This window comes from Pongo abelii, chromosome 4 (assembly GCF_028885655.2).
Source record: "Pongo abelii isolate AG06213 chromosome 4, NHGRI_mPonAbe1-v2.0_pri, whole genome shotgun sequence".
Taxonomy (NCBI): Eukaryota; Metazoa; Chordata; class Mammalia; order Primates; family Hominidae; genus Pongo; species Pongo abelii.
In genome coordinates this window covers 180725907-180751861 of record NC_071989.2, presented here as the reverse complement: position 1 = coordinate 180751861, position 25955 = coordinate 180725907, and the positions used below count along the sequence as shown (strand labels likewise).

The window sequence follows — 25955 nt, the reverse complement described above, 5'->3', positions numbered from 1 at the left end:
CCCTACAAAGGACATGAACTCATCATTTTTTATGGCTGCATAGTATTCCATTTTCTTAATCCAGTCTATCATTGTTGGACATTTGGGTTGGTTCCAAGTCTTTGCTATTGTGAATAGTGCTGCAATAATACTGGTAGTTTTCCTTTAAGGAATAGTTAAGAATGGTTTATAACAACTTTGTCAAAGCATAGTCTGGCTGTGGGCTTGGAATTCATTTACACTAGATGTGTTTTCTAAAGAATTCTCTTAATTGTGGCACATCCATTTGACTTAATAAGACAGAATAGTAGAGCAGAAGTACGCTTTGAAGAGATTATCTAGACCAGTGGTTGGAAACCTTTTTTTTGCCCTATTCTGCACCAATCCTTGATCACTAATCACTTTAAAAATAACTCAGGTTCCATTAGGTCAGAAATTAAAAGCAGGCTTTGCTATTGTAGATATTATATTTCAGTGTCTACATCATTTATAAAATCTTGTCCACTTGCAGTAAACTGTAGAGTCACTACAAATTATGATGGTATTGTACATGTCAAGAAATAGGTGCACAGAGTCTATTTTTAATAGTTCAATCTTTGAAAACATTCTCATCTCCCATTAAATATCAACAATATTGATAACTTGGGAACACTGGAAAGATTAAAAGAAGGGAGTGGGTTTGGTACGTAAGAAGTTACTACTTCTCCTGACAACAAGTAAAAATCTGAACAAACTGAAAAATCAACCATTCTACTTAGATTCATAAGAGAAGTGAGGTCACAGGAGAAGCTGCTGCCCCACAAATTGGAGAGATAGGCAAATACAGAGAATCATAACTCACTGGAGCAGAAACGTCCGGGAGAACCAGTGCCTGGGTAGGGTAACCTGAACTGTAATTGAAAAATTGCTGGAGGCTCAGTGTGGGACAAGTCTGAGAAATAAAAACTGAGGAGGACCCAGTCATCAGGGCTCCCCACCACACTTTTGTGAGTTTTACCTGCAAGAGCTCTACCAGATTCTCTCAGTGATTATCCCAGAAAAATCTCCTTGTGTTTCCAGCAGCGGGAAGGGAAAAGAAACTTTTTAAACTATACTAGGTTATTCTGTACTTCTTGATAAGGTCTACCTTCAATAGAAACTGCTTAGCCAGAGCCAGAAGTGCTGAGATTTTATAGAACCTGACTGACCTGGGGAAGGGAAATATACAACTCCAGCCCTCTCATCCATTTGGTCACGCATAAAGGGGTGAGGAAGAACTGAGAAGTACTTGTGAAGTCTAGAGGTAGAGGCTCACTAAAAGACTCAGACCTAGTCATGGAACTATAGAACGCTTCCCTTCTTGAAGGCCTGTTTATAGGATTTCGTTTTGATTAATGTATACAAATCAATAGCTCTTCTATAAACCAACAGTAACCAAGAGGAGAATCACATCAAGAACTCAACCTCTTTTACAATAGCTGCAAAAAAATAACGTACTTAGGAATATACCTAATCAAGGAGTCAAAAGACCTCTACAAGGAAAACTACAAAACACTGCTGAAAGAATTCATGGATGACATGAACAAATGGAAACACATCCCATGCTCATGGATGGATAGAATCAATATTGTGAAAATAACCATACTGCCAAAAGCAATCTACAAATTCAATGCAATCCCCGCCAAAATACCACCTAATACCAAAACCAGGAAAGGACATAACCCCATTCCTTTCTCATTCTTCACAGAATTAGATAAAACAATTCTAAAATTCACTTGGAACCAAAAAAGAGCCCATGTAGCCAAAGCAAGACTAAGCAAAAAGAATAAATCTGGAGGCATCACACTACCTGATTTCAAACTATACTATAGTGCTATAGTCACCAAAACAGCATGGTACTGGTACAAAAATAGGGATATAGACCAATGGAACAGAATAGAGAACCCAGAAATAAACCCAAATACTTACAGCCAACTGATCTTTGATAAAGCAAACAAAAATATAAAAGTGGGGAAAGGACACCCTTTTCAACAAATAGTACTGGGATGATTGGCAAGCCACATACAGGAGAATGAAACTGGATCCTCATCTCTCACCTTATACAAAAATCAACTCAATATGGATTAAGGACTTTAAACCTAAGACCTGAAACTATAAAAATTCTAGGAGATAACATTGGAAAAACCCTTCTAGACATTGGCTTAGGCAAGGATTTCATAACCAAGAACCAAAAGCAAATACTACAAAAACAAAGATAAATAGCTGGGACCTAATTAAACTAAAGAGCTTTTGCACAGCACAAGGAACAGTTAGCAGAGTAAACAGCCCACAGAGTGGGAGAAAATCTTCACAATCTATACATCTGACAAAGGACTAATATCCAGAATCTACAATGAATTCAAACAAATCAACAAGAGAAAAACACAATGAACTCAAACAAATCAACAAGAAAAAAACAAACAATCGCATCAAAAAGTGGGCTAAGGACATGAACAGACAATTCTCAAAAGAAGATATACAAAATAGTCAACACACATATGAAAAAATGCTGAACACAGGAAAAAATGCCCGACAAACATGATAAAATGATCAGAGAAATGCAAATCAAAACCACAATGTGATACCACCTCCTGCAAGAATGGCCATAATAAAAAAATCAAAAAACAGTAGATGCTGGCATGGATATGGTGAACAGGGAACACTTCTACACTGCTGGTGGGAATGTAAACTAGTACAGCAGCTATGGAAAACAGTGTGGAGATTTCTTTTTCTTTCTTTCTTTTTTTTTTATTATACTTTAAGTTTTAGGGTACATGTGCACAATGTGCAGGTTTGTTAAATATGTATACATGTGCCATGTTGGTGTGCTGCACCCATTAACTCGTCATTTAACGTTAGGTATGTCTCCTAATGCTATCCCTCCCGCCTCCCCACACTGGGGCCTGTTGTGGGGTGGGGAGATTTCTTAAAGAACGAAAAGTAGAACTACCATTTGATCCAGCAATCCCACTACTGGGTATCTACCCAGAGGAAAAGAAGTCATTATTTAAAAAAGACATTTGCACATGCATGTTTATAGCAGCACAATTCACAATTGCAAAATTGTGGAACCAACCCAAATGCCCATCACTCAACGAGTGGATAAAGAAACTGTGACTGATATATATATGATGGAATACTATGCAGCCATATAAAGGAATGAATTAACAGCATTTGCGGTGACTTGGATGAGATTGGAGACTGTTATTCTAAGCAAAGTAACTCAGGAATGGAAAACCAAACATTGTATGTTCTCACTGTTGTGTAAGAGCTAAGCTATGAGGACGCAAAGGCATAAGAATGATGCATTGGACTTTGGAGACTTGGAGGGACGAGTGGGAGGGGGGCGAGGGATAGAAGACTACAAATATGGTGCAGTGTATACTGCTTGGGTGATGAGTGCACCAGAATCTCACAAATCACCACCAAAGAACTTAGGTAACGAAATACCACCTGTACAATAGCTTATGGAAAAATAAAAAAAAAAAATTAAAAAAATCAATAAAAAAAGAAAGGCTAGAAATTAATATAATGTCCAATCATACCACAGTGGATATAAACTAGAAATCAGTAACAAAAAGAAGCTGGAAAAATTCCTAAATACTTTAAGATTAAATAACATAATTCTAAATAGCACATGGATCAAAGAAGAAATCTCAAGAGAAATTTTAAAAATATTTTGAGGCTGGGCACAGTGGTTCACGTCTGTAATCCCTACACTTTGGGAGGCTGAGGTGGGAGGATTGCTTGAGCCCAGAAGTTTGAGACAAGCCTGGGCAACATAGGGAGACCCTGTCTCTACAAAAAAATCAAAAAACATTAGCTGGGCATTGTGGCATGCGTCTGTAGTCCCAGCTACTCAAGAGGCTGAGGTGGGAGGATCACCTGAGCCCGGGAGGTCAAAGGCTGCAGTAGGCTGTGATTGTGTCACTGTATTTCAGCCTGAGTGACAGTGTGAGACTTTCTCTCCCTCTTCCTTCCCTGTGTGTGTGTGCACATGTGTGCATGTGTGGGTGCGTGTAACTAAATGAAAATGAAAGCCCAAGTTATCAAAATCTGTGGGATGCAGTGAAAGCTTAGAATTTTATAGTATTGAGTGCATATATTAGAAAAGAAGAAAGACTAAAAATCAGTCATCTAAGCTTCCACCTTAGGAAACTAGAAAAAGAACAGTTTAAATCCGTAGTAAGCAGAATAAAAGAGTTAATGAAAATTAGGGCAGAGATCAATGAAATTAATAACAGGAAATCAATAGAAATAGGTAAGGAAACCAAAAGATGTGTCTTTGAAAAGATGAGTAAAATTGATAATTACGTTAGCTATGCTAATGTAGAAAAAAAAAGGACTCAGATTCCTCATATTGAAATGAAAGAGGAGACATCACTATAGTTCTCATGAGCGTTAAATGAATAATAAAATAATATGAACAACTCCATGTTTACAAATTTGATAATTTATATGAAATGAATTAATTCCCTGAAAGACACAGTCTTCCAAAGTTGACATAAAAACAAATAGGTAATCTGAATAGGCCTTTATCTGTTGAAGAAATTGAGTCAATAATTAATTACCTTCCAAAACAGCACCAGGCCCAGATGAGTTACTGGTGAATTCTGTCAAACATTTAAGTAAGAAGTTAGACCAGTTCTCTACAATTTCTTCCAGAAGATAGAAGAAGAGAGAATATTTCATCACTTATTCTATGAGGCCATCATTACCTTAGTACTAAACTAGATAAAGACATTCAAAGAAAACCACAGACCAATATCTTCATGTTTAACCTTCAAAAATCAATTAATGTAATCCGTCATATCAATAAGCCAAAGAAGAAAATCACGTCAATTGATGCAGAAAAGGCGTTTGACAAAATTGAACACTCTTTCATGATAAAAACCCTTAGTAAACTATGAATAGAGGGGAACTTCCTTAACTTGATAAAGAGTATCTACAAAAAGCCTATAGCTAACATCACACACAGTGCTGAGAAATGTGAAACTTTCCCACTAAGATCAGGAATAAGACAAAGATGTCCCCACTCACCACTACGTTTCAACATTGTATTAGAACTCCTAGATAACACAATAAGACAAGGTATACAAATTGAGAAGGAAGAATTAAAACTGTCTTTGCTTGTAGATGACATGATTGTAGAAAAAAATGAAAACATCAACAAAAAAAACCTCCTAGAACTAATAAATGATTATAGCAAGTTTGCCAGATACAAGGTTAATATACATAAGTCAGTTGCTTACCCATATACCAGCAATGAACAAGTGGAATGTGAAATTAAAAACACAATAACATGGCCGGGCTCAGTGGCTCACGCCTGTAATCCCAGCACTTTAGGGAGGCCGAGGTGGGTGGATCATCAGAGGTCAGGAGTTTGTGACCAGCCTGGCCAACATGGTGAAACTCCATCTCCACTAAAAATACAAAAATTAGCCGGGCGTGGTGGCGGGCGCCTGTAGTCCTGCTACTCGGGAGGCTGAGGCAGGACAATTGCTTGAACCTGGGAGGCAGAGGTTGCAGTGAGCCGAGATTGCGCCATTGCACTCCAGCCTGGGTACAGAGTGAGACTCCATCTCAAAAAACACAATAACATTTATATTAGCACCCCCCCCGCAATGAAATACTTAGGTATAAATCTAACAAAATATTTATAAGATCTATGTGAAGAAAACTATAAAACTGATTAAAGAAATCAAAGAACTAAATAAATGGGGAGAGATATTTCATGCTTATGGGTAGGAAGACTATTGTAAGGATGTCAGTCATTTCTTCGTAAATTGGTCTGTAGGTTCAATGCAGTCTCAATCAAAATCCCAGCAAGTGATTTTGTGGATATCTACAAGCTGACTGTAATGTTTATATGGAGAAGCAAAAACCAGCATGATACTGAAGTAGAATAAAGACAGGGGACTAACACTACCCTACTTCAAGAATTACTGTAAAACTGCAGTAATCACAATGGTGTGGTGCTGGCAACAGAATGGACAGCTAGATCCATGGAACAGAATAGAGAGCCCAGAAATATATACCTTCATAAATATAGTCGGCTGATCTTTTACAAAGGAGCAAAGACAATACAGTAGAGAAAAGATTGTGTCTTCAACAAATGGGGCAGAAGCAATTAGACACCATATTGCCTCCCTTACCCTGAAACAGTCTAGACCTAGATCCTATATACTTCACAGAAATTAACTCAAAATGGATTAAAGACCTGATTGTAAAACACAAAATCATAAAATTCGTAGAATATAACATAGGAGAGAATCTAGATAATCTTGAATTTGTTGATGACTTTTTAGATATAATACCAAAGGCATGACCCATGAAAGAAAGAATTAATAAGCTGGACTTTGTTAAAGTTAAAAATTTCTGCTCTGTGAGAGACATTGTCTAGAGAATGAAAAAACAAGCCACAGACTAGAGAAAATGTATGCAAAAGACATGCAAAGAACTCTTGAATCTCAACAGTAAGAAAATAAACAATTAGCTTAACCTGATTTTTTAAAATAAGGCATAGATCTTAACAGACATCTCACCAAAGAAGGATATACAGATGGCATATTATAAGTATGTGAAAAGATGTTACACATTGTAAGTCATCAGAGAAATGTGAATTATAACAGTGAGACACTACTACACACCTGTTAGCATGGCCAAAATCCAGAACACTGACAACACCCAATGCTGGTGAGAATGTGGAGCAATAGGAAGAGGAACTTTTATTGCTGGTGGAAATAGAAAATGGTACAGCCACTTCAGAAGGCAGTTTGGCAGTTCTTACAAAACTAAACATACTTTTACCATATATACCACTTAGTATTTACACAACAGAATCGAAAACTTACGTCTACACAAAAACCTGCACTCAGATGTTTATGGCAGCTTTACCCATAATTGCCCAAACTTGGAAGCAACCAAGGTGTCCTTCAGTAGGTGAATGGATAAATAAACTGTAGTACATCTAGACAGTGGGATAATTTTCAGCACTAAAAAGGAATGTATATCAAGCCATGAAAAGACAGGGAGGAACCTTAAGTGTATATTACTGTGTGAAAGAAGCCAATCTAAAAAGGCTACATACTGTATGATTCCAACTCTGTGACATTCTAGAAAAGACAAGTCTATGGAGGCAGTAAAAGAAGCGAGAAAAGGAACACTCAGAGTGTGAAAACAACTGTTCACAACATTTTACCTCCTTTAATCCTTTCTTCCTTTTCTAAAATATACATAGTCATTGTGTCACTTTATAGATAATTTTTGTTCTGATTTTTAAAAATGCTTCACTTTGTAATAAAGAATGATATTTTCTCATTAAACACTTCATAGTTTACTTTGAGACTTTTATGAAATGCTGGACATTTCATTTTCCAATTTTTGTTTTTGTAAACATAGGGGTATGCATTTGTAAAACGTCTTAATAGACGTTGTCATGTTGCTTTCCAGAGAGTGAGCCAATTCTTTTTTATTAATTAATTTATTTTTATGGGACATAAAAATAAAATGACAAAGCAGAGTCCTGCTTTGTTGCCCAGGCCAGAGTACACTGGTGTGATTATGGCTCACTGCAGCCTTGCCTTCTGGGCTCAAGCAATTTTGTGACCTCAGCCTCCTGAGTAGCTGGGACTACAGGCACACACACCACCACAACTGGCTAATAACACACACAACACACACACACACACACACACACACACACACACACACACGCGCGGATATTGGCTTGCTATGTTGCCCAGGCTGGTCTTTAACTTCTGGGCTCAAGCGATCCTTCTGTCTCGGCCTCCCAAAATGTTGGGATTATAGACATGAGCTACAGCACCCATCCAGTGAGCGAATTCTTTTCACAGACTTTATTTTTAAAAAGTCCCGTTTATGAGGCTGTTGATAAGTGTACTGAGATCAATAGCTAAGGGTTCAAATTAAGCAAAACAGCACATCTATCCTAGTAGTTAATCACTATTGTCTGTATTCCTTCTTGTCATTTCTTACCTGTCTGATATTCAGTGTTTCTTATTTACTGTAACCCAAGTGTGTCTTATTTTATAATCAGAACACAAGGTGGGACAGTAACATTCATCAAAATATAGTATAATAAATCATCGTTTGTGGCTAATCTTGTTTCAATAGATATGGGATAAAACCAGCCTGGAATGTTTGAAAGTGTTAACAGGACACACAGGCTCTGTCCTCTGTCTGCAGTATGATGAGCGTGTCATTGTAACCGGCTCTTCAGATTCTACAGTGAGGTGAGTGATCTGGCTTCATTGTTCTTAACTTGTAAGCCTTCCCTGAGAAAGTCTGAGATTGACATCCTCCTCTGGGAGAGGCATACACAAACTTACATTTTTACATGCTGTATTTCAAACTACTTTTATTGTAGACATGTTTGTGCAAATTAGGCAGGAAAGCTAATTTTTGTTAAGGGTGTTCTATTCCTATTGCTGTTCATTGTAGAGATGACAACATGCTTTCCTGTAAGAGCATATACCAAGTATTAGGCTGGCTTTCTTCTTTTGGGAAACTGTAGTCCAGAGCAGAGAGGAGACACTCACTTCCAGGAGTCACTCCTGGACTCTTTCGCCACCCCTGCTTGAAGCATGCTTAGTATCCTCTCCTGGACTCAGTGCTTCCATACCCCTGCTTCTGCCAGAGATCATGTCTCAGCCTCAGAGGCCTGAGTCTTTCCCCCTCTGCCCTGTGTGAACTTGTCCTCTTAGGAGATGAGCATTACAGAAAAGCCGTGATGTGGAAATGCTGCTTCCAAATCCCTGGATGTACAAAGCAGTTGGGAGACCCTGGCTTTGTCCATAAAGCAGCTGGGTAAAGAAGTGGATGTGGTGATTGATGAGGCATCATGACTTACCCAGTTTGCAGTGGATAAATGATAGACTCAGAGGCCTGTCAGAGGTCAACAAGAACTAAGCTTGGAACCATTCTCAGTTCTTCAGCCAACAAGCCTCCTTCTTCCTGTCATCTCAGACTCAATACAAAATCTACTATCTAGAGGAATCATCTTTTGCCATCAGCACGAGCCTGCAAACACCGTCCCCGAATACCTGACTGCTAAATATACCTAAACTCGGGCAGAGCCAGAATTAGCCACCTTTTCTGAAACCATCTCAGTACTTCTCAGCAAATAAAGAAATTGCTTTTAGGGGCCCCTTTTAATCATGTCCTTAGGTTCATTAAGAATAGACCCTGTCTTACTCCATTTGTATTGCTATAAAGGAATACCCGAGGCTGGGTAATTTATAAAGAAAAGGGGTGTATTTGACTCATGGTTCTGCAGGCTCTGCAAGAAGCATGGCACCAGCATCTACTTCTGATGAGGGCTTTGAGCTACTTCTACTCATGGCAGAAGGCAAAGGGGAGCCAGCATATGCAGATCACATGCGAGAGAGAAGCAAGAGAGAGCGGGGAGGTGCTAGGCTCTTTTAAACAACCTGTTCTGTCAGGAACTAAGAGTGAACTCCCTCCTATGAGAGTGGCACCAAGCCATTCATGAGCGATACACCACTGTGACCCAAACATCTCCTGCCAGGCCCCACCTCCAACACTGAGGATCAATTTCAACATGAGATTTGGTAGAGTCAGACAAACTATATCCAAACCATTGCAGACCCAGACAGAGCTCAGATACCAGAATCATTTCCTGGCTGTCTCTGTAATTAAGCATCATGCTTTTCTCTTCTCTCCTAGAGTGTGGGATGTGAACACGGGTGAAGTTCTTAACACATTGATCCACCACAATGAGGCCGTACTGCACTTACGCTTCAGCAATGGACTGATGGTGACCTGTTCCAAGGACCGCTCCATTGCTGTGTGGGACATGGCTTCTGCGACCGATATCACTTTACGCCGTGTCCTGGTTGGCCACCGGGCTGCTGTCAATGTAGTAGACTTTGATGACAAGTACATCGTGTCCGCCTCTGGTGACAGGACCATCAAAGTAAGTATGTCTGCAGTCATAACCCTACCTGCTCCTGTCCCATTTAGAACAGAGACAAAGCAGAGGTGGCTTATACCAACCTGGTACCTGGCAAGATCTTTATTTTCCTCTGTGCTTATGAACCCTTGAGGCCATCCCACTCTGTATATCTCTAGAGTTGTAGGCAAGGTAGGAGGAAAAGCCATGGGTCCAGAAGAGGGAACAGTCTTCTGTTTCATGACATGAAATTCTTGATCACCTTTTTAAGGGGAAGAGTGCTAACGTGTTGAGCATGTATTGTGTGTTGGGAACTTTACATTATGGTCTCAGTTAACACTCCTAGCACTCTTGAGGTAGGTGTGGCCCCATTTTACACATCTGGCTCAGAGAGTAAAGGATTGTGTTGGTGATCATCACAGCTAGTTAGTGGCAGAGCTTAGATATTTTATTTATTCACCTAATTTTGAGGACTCGCAGTGCGGTGGACTCTGGGCCGGATGCTAGGGATATGATGATGAAGAAGACATGTCCTTGACTTCAAGAAGCTGAGTATGCGGTGAACGGGGAGACAGACTTGTAATAAGGAGTTGAAGTCTAGGGTATCCCTAGGATATGGTAAATGCAGTCCTGATTCCAATATCCAAGCAAACTTTTTTGAATTTTAGCTTTCTTATGCTTTTATAACAGCTTTACCGAGATACAGTTTCCATGCCATAAGATTGAACATTTTAAAGGGTGTAATTCCGTGGCCTTTAGTACATTTGCAGTGTTCTATAACATTACCATTGTCTAGTTCCAGAACATTTTCATCGTGCTCTAAAACCCTCACACTCATTAGCAGTCAGCCTGTGTTTCTTCCCAGTCCCTGGTGATCACTCATCTACCTTCTGTCTTGGGATTGGACTATTCTAAACACTTCATATAAATGGAAGAATACCTTATGTGGCCTTTTGTTTCTCGCTTCTTTTACTTAGCATAATGTTTTCAATGTTCATCCATGTGCTTTGTAGCATATATCAGCTTTGTCCCTTCTTTTTTTTTTTTTTTTTAAAGTACAGATGGGGTCTTGCTTTATTGCCCAGACTAGTCTTGGACTCCTGGGCTCAAGCAGTCCTTGGCCTCCCGCAGTCCTTGGCCTCCCAAAGTCCTTGGCCTGGGATTACAGGCATGAGCCACCACACCCAGCCAGTACTTTGTTGCTTCCAGTGGCTGAATAAAATTTCATTGTTCATCTGTTTATTAGTTGATGGACATTTTAGTTGTTTCTATTTTTTTGACTATTACAAATGATGCTGTTATAAATATTAGTGTGGAAGTTTTCATGTTTTTAATTTTCTTAGGATGGTAACTCTGTGTTTAACTTTTTTTTCCTTTTGAAGACAGTGTCTCACTCTGTCACCCAGGCTGGAGTGCAGTAACACAGTCATGGTTCACTTCAGCCTTGACCTCCTGGGCTCAAGCAGTCCCCCAGTTCAGGGACTCCTGAGGCTCCCACCTAAGCCTGCCAGAGTAGCTGGGAGTACAGGCACTACCAGGCCCGACCCTTTTTTTTTTTTTTTTTTTTTTGGTAGAGACCAGGTCTCACTTTTTCGCCCAGGCTTGTGTTTAGCATTTTGAGGAACTGCCGAACTGTTTTCCAAAGGCACTGCACCATTTTACAATCCTGCCAGTGGTATATGAGGGTTTCAGCTTGCTCAGAAGAACCTCCTTTTCATGACCAGCACTGGATAGCACTCTTATACCTAGCCCCACAAATCACAAAGTGTGTAGCATCAGGCTTTACATTGGATAGCTGGGAAGCTAAACAACTAGGATTTATATGCGGCAACTTACTCCCACAGTCACACCAATTGGTATGAGACCAGTGCCTGGAAGTTGAGAGGGTTTGAGCTTTATTACAAAATAGCTGTTTCATAATACCAGCATGGAGGATTTCTCCATATCCTTGCCAACACTTGCTATTATTTGTCTCTTTTATTATATCTGCCCTAGTGAGTGTGCAGTGGTACTCTGTGGTTTTGCTTTGCATTCCCTTATTACTGATGATGCTAAACAACTTGTTGTATGCTTATTGGCCATTTGTGTACCTTCTCTGGAGAAATGTCTATTTAAATCTTTTGCCCACTTTAAAAATTGGTAATTTGTCTTTTTATTATTGAGTTATAAGTTCTTTATATATTCTGGACACAAGTCCCTTATCAGATACATGATTTGCAAATATTTTCTCTCTTTCTGTGAGTTTTCTTTTCACTTTTTTGATGGTGTCCTTTGATGCACAAATGATTTTAATTTTGATGATGTTCAATTTATCAAGACTTGTATAGTTTCAGTGCTTATGTGTAGGTCCTTGATCCATTTTGAGTTAAATTTTTGTTTAAGGTATGAGGTTGGGGTCCAGTGCCATTCTTTTACTTGTGGAAATCTATTTATCTATCCCATTCAGCTACAAATGCAGCTGGTAAGATAATTCAGGGCACTCTGGTTGCTGTGTGTCTCCTTATTTGTCTAATAATATGTTTAGCTGTCTATGAACATCTAAGTCAGATCACAAAAGAGGGGATTATTTATTCTACATACATACAATTAGAAGTAATGTGTCAAAACAAATGGAGCTGTTCCAGAAAATATGCTGGAAAAGAGGATGATATGAAACGTGAAACTTTTTGTTTGTTTTTTGAGACAAAGTCTTGCTTTGTCACTTAGGCTGGAGTGCAGTGGCACTAACATGGCTCACTGCAGCCTCAACCTGCTGGGCTCAAATGATCCTTTCACCTCAGCTCCCTGAGTAGCTGGGACCACAGGTGCATTCTGCCATGCCCAGCTAATTTTATTTTTTGTAGAGATGGGGTTTCACTATGTTGCCCAGGCTGGTCTCGAACTCTTGAGCTCAAGCAATTCTCCCGTCTCAGCCTCCCAAAGTGCTAGGATTAGGTGTGAGCCACCGTACCCAGCTGGAAGCTTTTTTATTACATTAGCTCCATGGAGTTTGAAATGTCAACTGGTATAAAAACATAAAATCTGGCCCAAACTCTTTCCTCCAGGTAAATGAGCGTCCAAACCATCCAGGAGATGTTCTCTTTGTAACGATCTCAAAGACTGGAGACTTCACTTCCCTCCGTGTTTCATTCCAGTGTTATCACTCAGCAGCCAAGAAAATTTTATGCTGTCTAGTCTGCCCCCCAGCCTCCAACTTTGAGTTAGAGAACACCGTATTTTATAATCACATATTTGGGTCATTCTCAGAAGCTCTGTCTTCTTAAGAAAGGTATATTGTGGGAGGACTTTCCTGCGTTCATTCTTTAAAATACTGTTACAATCACATATTTGGGTCATTCTCAGAAGCTCTGTCTTCTTAAGAAAGGTATATTGTGGGAGGAGTTTCCTGCGTTCATTCTTTAAAATACTGTTAATTTGTTATACAGGTCTGGAGCACAAGCACCTGTGAATTTGTTCGTACTCTCAATGGGCACAAGCGAGGCATTGCCTGTCTGCAGTACAGGGATCGGCTGGTTGTTAGTGGATCATCAGATAATACCATTAGGTGGGTAGAAGTTGGTGTGCTGACAGAGCAGGCTGATTTTCGCCACATTGTTGACTCATCTCCTAGTTCTGAATGCTCAAAACAACTCATGGTAAATGGGATGTTTCAGACAAGAAAGCTTTAGGTAACTTTTAGAAATGTATTTGGCTCTGTATACTCAAGTGGGAAAACCGTGTGTGCCCTGGGTGTTCTTCCAAGATTCTCCCAGTACACAAAGTTTTTTAACCTCAAGTCCACCCGGGATCACTTAATACCAGAGCACTTCAGAACAGACGAGGGTGCTGCAGCTCAGCTCGCTCTGATTTCCCTCATCTGTGAGCTCCCACCTCCCTACCTAACACATGGGAGTGTACTTTATTTTTTTCTCCCAAGACTGCATCTGTTCCTGCCAGGTCATTTACCTCCCTTTTTCCTTCCCAGCACTCAGCCTCCCTGCTTTCTAATAAATCTGACTAATCTTAGACATTTTATATCTTATTAAGAACATCCCTTCAATATGTGCTTAATTATCCCATGCCATTACCCCACTGTCTCAACACACTCTAGTGGCATTACATAAGTGACTAAACTTAACTTTGGTTTATAATCAAATTGACTAATGTTTGGTCAAAATAAAGATAGGATTCAAGATTATTTAAAAAAAAAATTTGTTTTTTAAAGGCAGGCAAGCAAGCACATGCTAGTAGCTTTACATAAGTGACTAAGCTTTACATAAGCTTTACATAAGTGACTAAACTTTGGCGTTTATAATTGCCTAATGTTGGTCAAAATAAAGATTGGGTTTAAGATTATTAAAACTTTTTTTTTAAGGCAAGCAGATAACAAAAAAGCTATTTAAGTTTGCTTTATCACTTTAGGCTTTAAGATACCATAAAGTTAGTTTAGAGCTTAAATCTTGATTCTCTTATATTTGTCATGCTTTGTGGTATTACTTAGTGTTTCATCAATAAACAGTTCTTAACTTCCTCATTGGAATTGTCAAGGTTTTACAAGATAGTAATGTGTATTATTCTCCAGCTTATAGAAGGGAACCACTTTGGAGTCATAGTGGCAGTACTGAATGGCTTTGATCACAGATTAGAGGTGCTATCATCACGGGTACTAAGAAGATTTGCTAAGGGCAGCTGTAATAAAATACATTCTTTGGATGTGTCAGGAATTACTGGTAGAGAGGCTAAGAAAAAGTTATGATAGAATTAATTTGCTCACTTTATTATGTACATGCTAACTAGCTATGATTTTTTTTTCTGCAAATACTGTAGAAAATCAGTCATAATAGGAAAAAAGATCTCTAACTCCAGAATTGTTACATAAATCATATGCAGAGAAAAAGACTTGGTGTTGTCAATGGGTTTATATTTCCACCAAAACACTGCGTGTACCTAGTAAGTCTCCCACTCTGACCTTGTAAACCGTCAATCCCAGTATTCAGCATATAGTATCAAGGAAGGGGCATCCCCAAGCCTCATCAAGAGACAGCCACCTCCCCTGCTGGTCCGCCAGTTCTAACCTCAGTGGTCCTCATGGACTCCACTGTGCGAGAAGTGCCTGGGGCGGAAGCTCAGCCCCCTGGCTGTATGTGATATCTCCTTTCCCACCTCGTCTCATCTGTGCTCTTTCTCCTTTACTGCCTACAACCCCTGTCTCCCCAGAAGAGTCTTTCCTACACCGTTTGTCTACATGGTTTTTATCAACTCAGACATCAAGAGAATGCCTAAGAATTAAATAGAATTGAAGTTTCTTGTTTGTTGATTTTATTTAAATAGTAATACAGATGCATGAATAAAAACCGTTTCAAATCATATAAAAGGAAATAGAATAAAAAGTAAGGCTTCTTCCTAGGTTAGTGCTTGGAAACACACAGATGGTATACATGTACACATACAGCTTTATATGTGTGGTGTGTACTGGAAGTGAGATAGAAATAAAGAGCTCCAAGATAGTGAAAAATTGTATCTGTATGGAACAGATATAAAAAACTTACGGATAGTGTGAATCATGTGTGGGAAATTGTTTCACAGAGGTCTGTTTTTCATTCAAGGCTCTGGGATATTGAATGTGGTGCCTGTTTAAGAGTCCTAGAGGGACATGAAGAATTGGTCCGATGCATCCGGTTTGATAACAAGAGGATTGTCAGTGGGGCCTATGATGGGTATGTCTTTCAGATTTTCAGATGTACTGCTATAACTGTATCAAGAAGAAAGAGAAATGTTATATATTAAGCAACTCTGTATGTACCAGGTCCTATGGTAGGTTTCTGTGTAATGGTGGGTGGCAGGTATTATTATACCAGTTGTTTAGGTGAGGACACTCAGGCCCAGAAAGAAGAACTAAATCTTACCCCAAATCACACAGAGGCAGAGTCACTGTGGTTCCTAAACTTATGCTTTGAATCATTGTTGTAAACTCCAGCAATAGCTTGGGTTTGAATATTTGATGTGAGGGTATTGACTTCTTTGCTTTATCCCTAAATTAAGCCAGGCTCTTTGTGTGTGTGTGTGTTCAACAATAAGTTTCTTCTTTTCCTTTTTTCCCTTTTTGGTAAATTGAACAAACCCTTTTTAAAACACCTCACTACATTTTAAATGAGCAAATGGCAACTGTAAATCTTTCCAGATGACCTTATATATACTTCCCAAATGGGTTAGTTGGTCTGTTTGTACTCCTATTACTAACTTCCAGCATTTGCTTAATTTGGAGAAAGGTATCCTTGGAATTTCACACAGAGCCCTAGCTTCTGTCAGCAGCACCTACTCAGCCCTAGAGAGTCCCCTGATGAATGAATTTGGTGACATAGGTTATCAAGTCCGGAACTGAATTTAGATAACCTGAAGTTGTTTTCTTATCTCCCTTAAAATAATATTTCTTTAAAATTTCAGCAATTCTGAGAATGTGTAGGTTCTTAATTTTTTCAAAATCAAGTGTAATTGGTTCAGATGATTTGTAAAAACATAAGCATGTTCCCTATTAGCTTTTATAAATAGGCAGTTCAGATGCACTAGTTTTTTTCAAGGAAATGTTTGACAGCATATAAATTGTTCACTTTTCCACTAATCACATCTCATTTTCCTTTCTAGGAAAATTAAAGTTTGGGACTTGCAAGCTGCTCTTGACCCTCGAGCCCCAGCAAGCACGTTGTGTTTGCGCACATTGGTGGTATGTGATCTCTTGAGACGGGAACTGGTTCCCTGTGCTGGAGGATGACCATTTGCAGATAGTCCTGTCTAGGTGTATCACAGGAACGCCTGTGTGTCTCACAAGATGCCTTCAGAGAATTTCACTCTTCATTTTGTTTAGCCAAAACCAGAGAATATTTGATGTTTACATTATTGTGAGCACTTTCCTAAGGGGAGACGTAATGCAACTTAAGATATGAAGGCAGGCTTCCTGATTTGTAGGTGGACTGGTTTCCTCATAGGGCAAGCAATATTGCCTTCTTGTAGGTTTGGAAGATTTCTTAATATGGCTATTTGTGGTTATGTTTTAATAACAGCACACTTTTATACTATATATAAATTTTTATGCTATATATAAGTACTGTTATATTTTTGAAGAGACAGTCATTTGGAAATATTGGTAGATTTAAAAAAAATTTTTAGTAGTTTTATTTCTATTTCTTCACTTCTTGCATTTACTAGAAGATGCAGAACTGTCTTTCTTCTTGATTTTAATGGGAACCCTTATATTATTATTTCACCATGAATTTTGATGCTGGCAGCAATTTGAGGTAGATCCTGGTCATGTTAAAACAAACTTTCTGGTTCTAGGTTTTCCAGTGGATTTTTAGAGTGTATCAAGAATGGGTATTATGTATTGTTGTTTACTTTTCTAAGGCCCTTTTTTGAGATGATCTTTGAAATATTGGTAGACTAGAGTCTAAGATATAAAGTTTAATGAAAGAAAAGGCCTAGCAGGAAAAGAAAGAAGAGCATTTGTTCTTGGGATGAAGGACACAGTTCAGTGAGCTCTGTACAGTCGTTTAGGAAGTCCGTTTAAGTGGCTGCATTTTCATCTTCTGCCCAGTTTCTCATTGTGAGATATCAGGGGCTGTAAAGATCTCATTTTATTCATGAAGTTTTTGTATTTCATAGGAACATTCTGGACGTGTGTTTCGGCTCCAGTTTGATGAGTTTCAGATCATCAGCAGCTCCCATGATGACACTATTTTGATTTGGGATTTCTTAAATGTGCCTCCCAGTGCCCAGAATGAGACCCGTTCTCCCTCCAGAACATACACTTACATCTCTAGATAACAGTCTGCACTTTCACCCGTTTCAGGTGAGTACTATCCGCTCCCCTTCCAATTTTGCTGATTGAATTCACCTTCCCTTTGGGGAAATTTTGTGATTTGGGTTCCTTGGTGATGTGTGAACCAAGGTCTTTCTTAGGTGTGTCAACTTTTGCAGAGTTCAGGTATAAGGCTAGATCTTTATAGTCACATCCATACAAGGTTTGAGTTGGAATCCTGCCTATTGTGTGGGTTTTCGTACTGGCAGATGATGAACATGGTTCCTGTTTTTAAAAACTGTGTTCCTAAATGATTTTTTAGGTCATAATCAATTTAACACCAGTAAAATCTCTTGAATTTTATTTTGGGGTACAAGAATCTTCTTTTTCTCTTTCTTTCCTGTCCTTCAGTTCTTTTATTTAAAAAAAAAAATCACCATCTGACAAAACATTCAAAATCCCTCTCTTCCCCACTTCCACAATTCACCCACCACCATCCTTCCCTCAAGGATGAATCAGAGAAGAGTATCTGTTGAGAGACCCCTAAAACCTGCTTCCATGAAACACAACAGATATGCTGAGAAGCAAAGTCCTTTCCTCTGGTTACAGGAACACTGAAAGTCATTATAACCATTTATGACAGAATGTTTTGATTATTACTAAGGGTATTCAGTCTGGAAGATGAGAAGTCTTACTTGGCTGTGTCCTAGGAACTGATGACTTAGGAACAGTATTGACAACTCTGTGTGTTCTGCTGAGGGCCAGTGAATTCTATACACATTAAACTTTGTAGATTGAATAAATGTTTACACATAAACATACTACTATGGATATATGTATATAAAGACTGTTGTGATTAATAAAATTTGTATTTATTTAAAATCATTACTTAATTCTTAGTGGTCTTTTATCATTACATATTTTCCCGTTCATTGAATTTCAAAAGTATAAGAAAGTCCATGTGCAGAATTAGGAATTTTTTTGATGGAGAGATTAAGAACTCTTGGTACCTATTCACTAAGTTACCATCTTTTCAGATACTCTTTCATCAAGATGCCAAGATCCAATAAATAGAACTCCACCAGGAAGTTTGTCTTACCTAGAGGTCAAGAAACTATGTATAACCAGGGGCCAAAATTAACTCACTACCCGCTTTTTTTTTTTTTTTTAATTAGTCTCTGCTTATCCATTAAGTTTTTTTTTTTCCTGTCTCCACAGGCTAAGAATAGTTTTTACATTTTTAAATGCTTAAAAAAATTAAAAGAAGAATTTTTTTCATGACATGCAGTAATTAAATGAAATTTAAATTGCAGTGTTCATAAATAAAGATTTTTGGTACACAGCCATGCTCATTCCTTTATGTATTGTCTGTGGCTGTTATTGTGCTTCAGTGGCAGAGCTTAGTAGTTGCAACAGAGACCTTATGGCCTACAACATCTGAAATATTTACCATATGGACCTTTCAGAAAAAGTTTGCTGACTTCTGGTCTTGCCCCGCTCCATCTATTAGCGGTAAACCGAGGGTCTACATCAGGAATGGCAAATAAGTGTTTTCTTCATGCCAACTCAGTTTGGTCCGTAGTGACTGGTGGGAGTGTTGCCTTTGGAAGGATTCTGGGACCCCACATGGACCCCAAAGGACTGGTTGTGGTTGGTTATGTCTGTCTTGCAGGAGTGACCTGTAAGCCACTTACCTATTTGCTGTTACGGGTCTCGAGTGTGTTCAGACTGTTCCTGATCATAATCTGCCCTACTGCTTTCTTTCTGGATAGATGCTTCATAAGTCAGTTGAAAAATCCACATGGCAGAATTATTATAATTATTGAATGGAGCCTTAAAATAGGAATTACAGAGGAGGGAGACAAGGATCTTTTGAGTGATTGCTCCTCCCCCCGACCTCCCCTCCCAGTAAGCCTAAGAAAATATAGGGAAGGAGGAATGGACCCAAGTAAAAACTGCTTAAAGAGGCATATGGCAAAATTCAAGACATCCATATTATGGTTTTCTTTTTCTGGTGTATTACAATAGATGAACTGACAGCATCTATATATTACCTAAAAGTGCCCTGAACAAGATTGCTTTGGTTGAAAGATGAAGCAGTGATCATCAATGCTGTTTCTTATTGGCTGTGGTAAAAAGGAGACTTGTGTTACTTCCTCCAGGCCCTCCCTCCTACCTACCTTTTTTGGAAACCTCAGAACAGCTGCCTAGTTGTGATCAATTATAAGTCAGTGGAAAAATCTTATCTGCTTAAGCGGGAGGTTCCCTGTATCCCAGCACAAGCAGTGAGACCCCAAATGTGTTTGTCTCTCCATTTTTTTTACTTTTAACAACCTTGGCAGTCAACTTTATAGATTTTACTGCTCTTTTCTAAATTTTTTTTTTTTTCGTTTTGAGACAATGTCTTGCTCTGTCACCCAGGCTGGAGTGCAGTGGTGCAATTTTGGCTCACTGCAACCTGCGCCTCCCAGGCTTCGGTGATCCTCTTGCCTCAGCCTTGCGAGTAGCTGGGGCTACAGGCATGTGCCATCACACCCAGCTAATTTTTGTATTTTTAGTGGAGATGGGGTTTCACCATGTTGGCCGGGCTGGTCTCGAACTCCTGACCTCAAGTGATCTGCCCGCCTCAGACTCCTGAAGTGCTGGGAATAGAGGAGTGAGCCACCACGCGTGGCCCCAAATGCTTTTCATTTATTGTAACATGAAAAAAATTATGACCATGTGATACCGTAAGATTTATGCATAATAAGAAACACTACTCTAATGATGATTTAACCTTGCCGTAAAACACTCACCCGTAAAATATCAGGTGAGTCTCTCCACGTCAGCAAGTGCAGCAGTAGATCTGTCTGCGGAGTCATCTTTAAAAAAATTAGTAACATCTAAGAGCTGTATGTTGTATTATATCTTCAGTAGCTCAAAATTTATTGTTTTTTCTTATTACAAGACAATATAAGATCGTTATTAGGAAATTTGAAAAAGTAGATAAGCCAAAAGAAGAAAGTAAACTGCTGCTTGTGGGTTACCGCTAACTCCTTTTATAGATCCTTTCAGGCTTTTTAAAATGATGCTTTATAACTGTACATTTTCAAACGTGTTTTTCTTCTTTGTTGTGAAATGCTTGCCTGTTAGTAATGTCAGTATTTGTCCAAATTATTCCTAATTGCCAAATTATATTAGATTGTTGGGATATGCTCTGTTGTTACATATTTATCCTCCCCAACCCCCAGTTTTTAGTGATTATAAAAAACAATGCTATGATCATTCTTTTAACCTAATATTTGTCAAACCCTTTATCATCTTTGGATGGGATTCTGGAAATGTCTGGAGGGTCTGGGTTAAAAGGTATCACGTTTGAAGACTTTTTTTTTTTTAAATTATACTTTAAGTTCTAGGGTACATGTGCATATGTAGGTCATTTTGCCCTCCAGAAGAGTTCAGTCAGTTTATGCTCCCCTCAGCAGCATTTGAGAGTGTCCACTTCTGGTCCCGGGGCATTAATGTTTTTGAAATAATTCAGGTTCCCTTAAATATCCTTAATGGGAAAACAGTAGCAAATGAAATTGAATCTTAAATTCATTGAGAAGACTTAAGATTCTTGATCTTTATGAAAATTGACAACTTTTTGGGAAAATCGCCTTTTAAAAAAAGCATTCAAGCTTTAAAAAGTCTCTCTTGTTTTTTTTTTTTTTTTTTTTGCCACCTAAGGTGACTTTAGACTTTCTAGGCCAGTGGTTTAGTGCATCACTGATTGTGACATTATCTGTGAGTGGGTTTTGACTTTGTTTTGATTTAGAATAGAAAATGTCAGCCTGCATTGTATGTAAAAATGATAAATATTGTGAATATCAATATTCCCGTGAATATTGTTTTGTGTGTGTACATATTTACGTACATGATGAATGTAGAAATTGTGATTAAAATGTGTTTCTGACTCAAAGCCATAGTCAAAAAATTATGAAACATTCAGTGGCCTTTCCCCCATACTGTTGTTGTTTTACAAATGGTTTACTGATTAAAAAGGAAGTAATTTCTGGTTACTAGCATTCTATTTTAGAAAGGCTAATTTTTGCATATTTTTGTTTCCTAGTGATCGATGAGGGCTCTCGTGAGGATGTGACACTGGCCTCTTGTAGGTTCTGAATGTCATAAAAGATTATGCTAAATATAAAATCGAATGTGAAGCATCTTTTGTTATATGTGTACTTTTTCACAGCGGTACTGAGAGAGTGATAGGTTATAGGGTCAGCCCTCTCCTTGAATCCCCTCTGTCACTTGTTGACTCTTTGAACTAAACACTTAGCCTTTCTGAGCCTTAGTTCTCTTATTTGAGAAGCGGGTGTCATAATAGTTTCTTCCTCATAGGATTGTTGTGAGGTTTAAATAAATGTGATACCTGGTATGTAGTACACTCAAAACAACTTACAGCTTCCGTTGTTAATGCTAATAAGTTATGCATGTAGATGTGTGCATGGGGATGGGGTGGAGTGTGTATATCCTCATCTAAACAGAATATTCACCCACACTCCCTTTGTTTTTGTTTTTCTTTCCTCAGGGTTTTCTAGTCTTGAACTACTGGCTACGTGGCTACCAAATGCCTAAGGGAGTTCGTTCACAGCTGAGTTATGAAGCTGGAATTGGTTCTAGACGCTGGGTAGATGCAAAGCAGCCTAACTCTTCAAGTACCGACATTTCTCACCTCTGATTCCGGCTCTCCTTTGAGAAGGAGACCTTAGCTTCCCCGGCTTCAAGTAGAACAGAAGCCTGTTTCCTTCCCTCATCAGTGAAAAAATCTAATGTTTCAAATGTAAATTGTTCATAGAAAAGGAACATAGAATCTGTTTTACAGAAGTAAATCGACCGTCAAGAGAAGACTTGGCCTCTAATTTATATTGCTTTGCACTTTGGTTTGATATTAAGAAACAGCATTCTTCTTCAGTGAAATTTTGGGTGCCAAACACCTACCCAGAATGTCCAGGGCTTTCATTTTCAAGAGTTAGCATTCTCCTTTTGACCGTCCAAGTCATTATGAATTCTGACTTGTTGTATTAGGAACATGTTGGACAATGGAAAAATTTCTCTGGATTGTTTTAGTAATATTTTTGGGATTATACTTCCTTTCTGTACCAATTTCTTTTAATTTAAAGAACTATAAGTCAGTTATATTATCTACCAACAGGTAATATAGCTCTTTCTTTTATTAACTGTTCTCTGTCCCCCAACCATCTCCTGATATTTGGTAGAGTAACACCTTTATACATGTGCTTGCCTCCTAATTTAAAATACTGTATTCGCATGTAGATATAATGTACATAACAGTTTAACCTCAAAGTTGCTGGAGTCAGGGCCCCCTGTGCTTGAGACACTAATAGAGAGTGTGTTCGCACTTAGCCATGGACTGGGCTCAAGAACCTGATACCAGGGTTGATGTGGATTACCTAGAACCCTTCCTGCAGTATTCATACAGTGTTTTTATTTTGTTGTTGTCATTGCGTGTGTGTGGTTTGTGTGTGTTTTTAATGAGAATCTTGTTTTAAAATGTAATTTCTAAAGTTTAACACAAAAATGTTTTATTTGTTGTGGAGTATATATTATACAATAGAGAGGTACCTTAAACATTTTTTGTTCTTATTCTTTTTCTCATAAGTACTCCTGAGTACAAGTGGTCGCCTCCCATAGTATTCATTTGGCCTCGCTGTCAAAAATCATTGTTCTGTGCAGTCGTGGCCCTGGGAAGGGGAAATAAGAAGGCCCTGTTGACGGGCTGTCCTGGCTCTGGAATTCATGCATCCTGGCCTTGCCAAGGTTCTGCCAGGGCCTGCTGGTGTGTTGGAGCCTGCAGGGCAGGTCAGGCTGGTTCAGAGGCCCATGCTGAGGGGTGGGTGCTCTTAAGTGGAGTAAAGCCTCAAGCCCATGAATGCCACCCCAGTCATCTCTGGTGTCAGCTGCTGCTGTGGCCCCAGCAGGTTCTCAAAGCTCCCAAGTACTCCTGACTACACAGCCCAAATGTGTAAATGGCACTGTTGCCCTGACAGTGCATGGAAAGGACGTTGGCATCCAATTGGCACTCCTTCTCCCTTATTCAATATTAGGTTTGATTTGCCCTTTGCCATTGTTTCCAAAGATCAAGGAATGTCAATAACATTTTAAAGGACCAATAAACAGCCTCCTATAAAGTAAACCTCTTCCCGTGGAAGCACACTCTACTACTAAAGGGAAGGCCCCTGGGCTCTGATTTGTCCTGTGCATTGAGAACGGTGTGGGGATCAACGTGTGTGTATGTGATTTGTTTATTGAGTTGGCTTTGCTTTTTTAGTTTTTCTTTTAAAAATAAAATCCTTCCTTCCCATGTTACTAAATTAATTTATGTTTTTGAGAGGTTGAGTCTGAAAGTGTAAACAATAAACCTCCATTCATAAGGTGGATGTTGTGAGCTTGATGGTGGTTGTGAAAGTGATTTAGCTTTGGCCACTTTTCATCTTACAGCTTCAATATCAAACTGGTTAGGAAAGCCCGGGGGAAGGGAGGGGCAGGGGAGGAGGCAATTCTGAATGAATGAATGGATTTTTTGTTGTTTTTGCATGTTTAATATAGAAGTTCCCCTTGTTCCTTGGGAGATCATGGTCTTTGAATATGCACACAACTTTTGAATTGTGCCTACTAAATTATAGCAGGGGACTTTGGCACCCAAGGAGTTCTGACTTTCTGGGATTATAATAGTAATTCCCAGCCATACTCTGGACTTTATTTTGCTAACCATAATTGAGCAAATGTAAATTACTGCTATATTAATGTTTTAAAGCACTGGGATAGTCTAATTCTAACTTGTAATTAGTTATGTTTGCCAATTATCTGTTTGAAATAAATTTGTGTCTGAACAGCTATTGAAACTGTTAAATTGTACAGAAATTATTCATGACAGCTTTGTACTGTGGAATGTGCTTAATAAAAAACAAAAAAGTTTGACTTTTGTCCAATAAATTGCTAAGTAATGTCAATAAATCAAGTATGGGTATTATGCAGTGCACCTAATCTGGCTTCATGCGATTGTTACTTCAGCTACTGATTCAAAGCCAATACTCTTAATAAAGTGTTGCAATACTCTGATGTTCTGTTAAGAAATTTTTCAAAGAAACTGTTAAGTGCTATTAGGAATTCAGTGACATACAATTAAAATTTATAGATTTTTAGAATCATCTGTTCTGTAAAATGAGGTTGAAGGCAAACTGGTTTTGGCCTGTGAGAATGTTGTAGTAGATGATATAATTCCTTGTCTTGGGCTTTTGCCGAAAGCTAGCTTGAACCTCAGGAGTTAGCTGAGGGCTAGCTAAGAACTCTTCCCCTGCAAATCTGCTTCCCACACATAATTGCTTCACAAGTTACTGTCAACATGAAAATGGCCTCTGAGACATCCCAAGTGGCTTTCAGGTGTGAGTGGATCCTCCCCTTCTTGAACAAGGTCCATGGAGGTGTGCGGGGCAGTTTCGCAGCCCTCTCCACCATAGCATCAGAAATGAATAGTTTTGTGTGTGCAAGTGTGTCACTGGTAGAGTATTGAAGCAGAAAAAGTCCAGTTAGTATCTGTAGGATTCTACTCAGAAGTTCTATTCAGTAGAACTGAGTAGAAGCTGAGTTTTTTAGATAGCTAGGCTCAGCTTCCCCCATTAGTCAACCCAGTTGGTAATGAGGACTTTTTGCATGAGATTATAGAGTATTTCTATGTAATTGTTCCCACCCATTTTTCTTGTAGAAAACGTTTTTCAAATGTGTCATGCATGTGGTTAAGAGAACCAATTTACAAATCACAAAAAGATAAGAGTAAAAAGTAATTTTTCCTCTCCCCCTTAACCCCCAGTCCCTCAAATGATGGTTAACCAGTTTCTTTCATGTCTTTCAATACATACCCTCTTTTCTATACACAGCTTGCTCTTCCAACTGGTGAAGACTCTGGGAGCTTGTCTTGTAGTGCTAAGATATTGGGGCTCCTGCTGTCTCGTTGCACAGAGCTGAATCCAACACCTTGTAGGCACTCACTCAGCATCTGTGGGATAACTGAGTATATGGCCATCTCAAGGTGTTTACCTGCCCACAGATAGGATGATGGACCCCATACACCAAATGCACTGATTGAGTAGTTTAAAATTATATTGGTTAGGTGTAGCCATGTGAAAGATTTGTAGAGCAGGTCATAAGTAACTTTTTCTTAGTGTGTGCCAGGTAAACTGGAAAGTAGAATCCTATAAATGAGATTGT

General features: G+C 38.9%; 1 protein-coding gene across 7 annotated transcripts in view; it reads left to right on the top strand.

Annotated features, from left to right (window-relative positions):
* The window catches only part of FBXW11 (F-box and WD repeat domain containing 11), a 145245-nt gene extending 120577 nt beyond the window's left edge, over positions 1 to 24668 (top strand). For all 7 annotated transcript variants that reach the window (XM_024247384.3, XM_024247382.3, XM_054556233.2 and 4 more), the window contains 7 exons: positions 8134 to 8252; positions 9706 to 9955; positions 13357 to 13475; positions 15517 to 15627; positions 16553 to 16631; positions 17567 to 17753; positions 22258 to 24668. In XM_024247384.3, coding sequence (XP_024103152.1) covers positions 8134 to 8252; positions 9706 to 9955; positions 13357 to 13475; positions 15517 to 15627; positions 16553 to 16631; positions 17567 to 17728 — 840 coding nt within the window. In that variant the 3' untranslated portion in view covers positions 17729 to 17753; positions 22258 to 24668. The remainder of the gene's footprint in view (positions 1 to 8133; positions 8253 to 9705; positions 9956 to 13356; positions 13476 to 15516; positions 15628 to 16552; positions 16632 to 17566; positions 17754 to 22257) is intronic.
* Positions 24669 to 25955: the final 1287 nt, after the last annotated feature.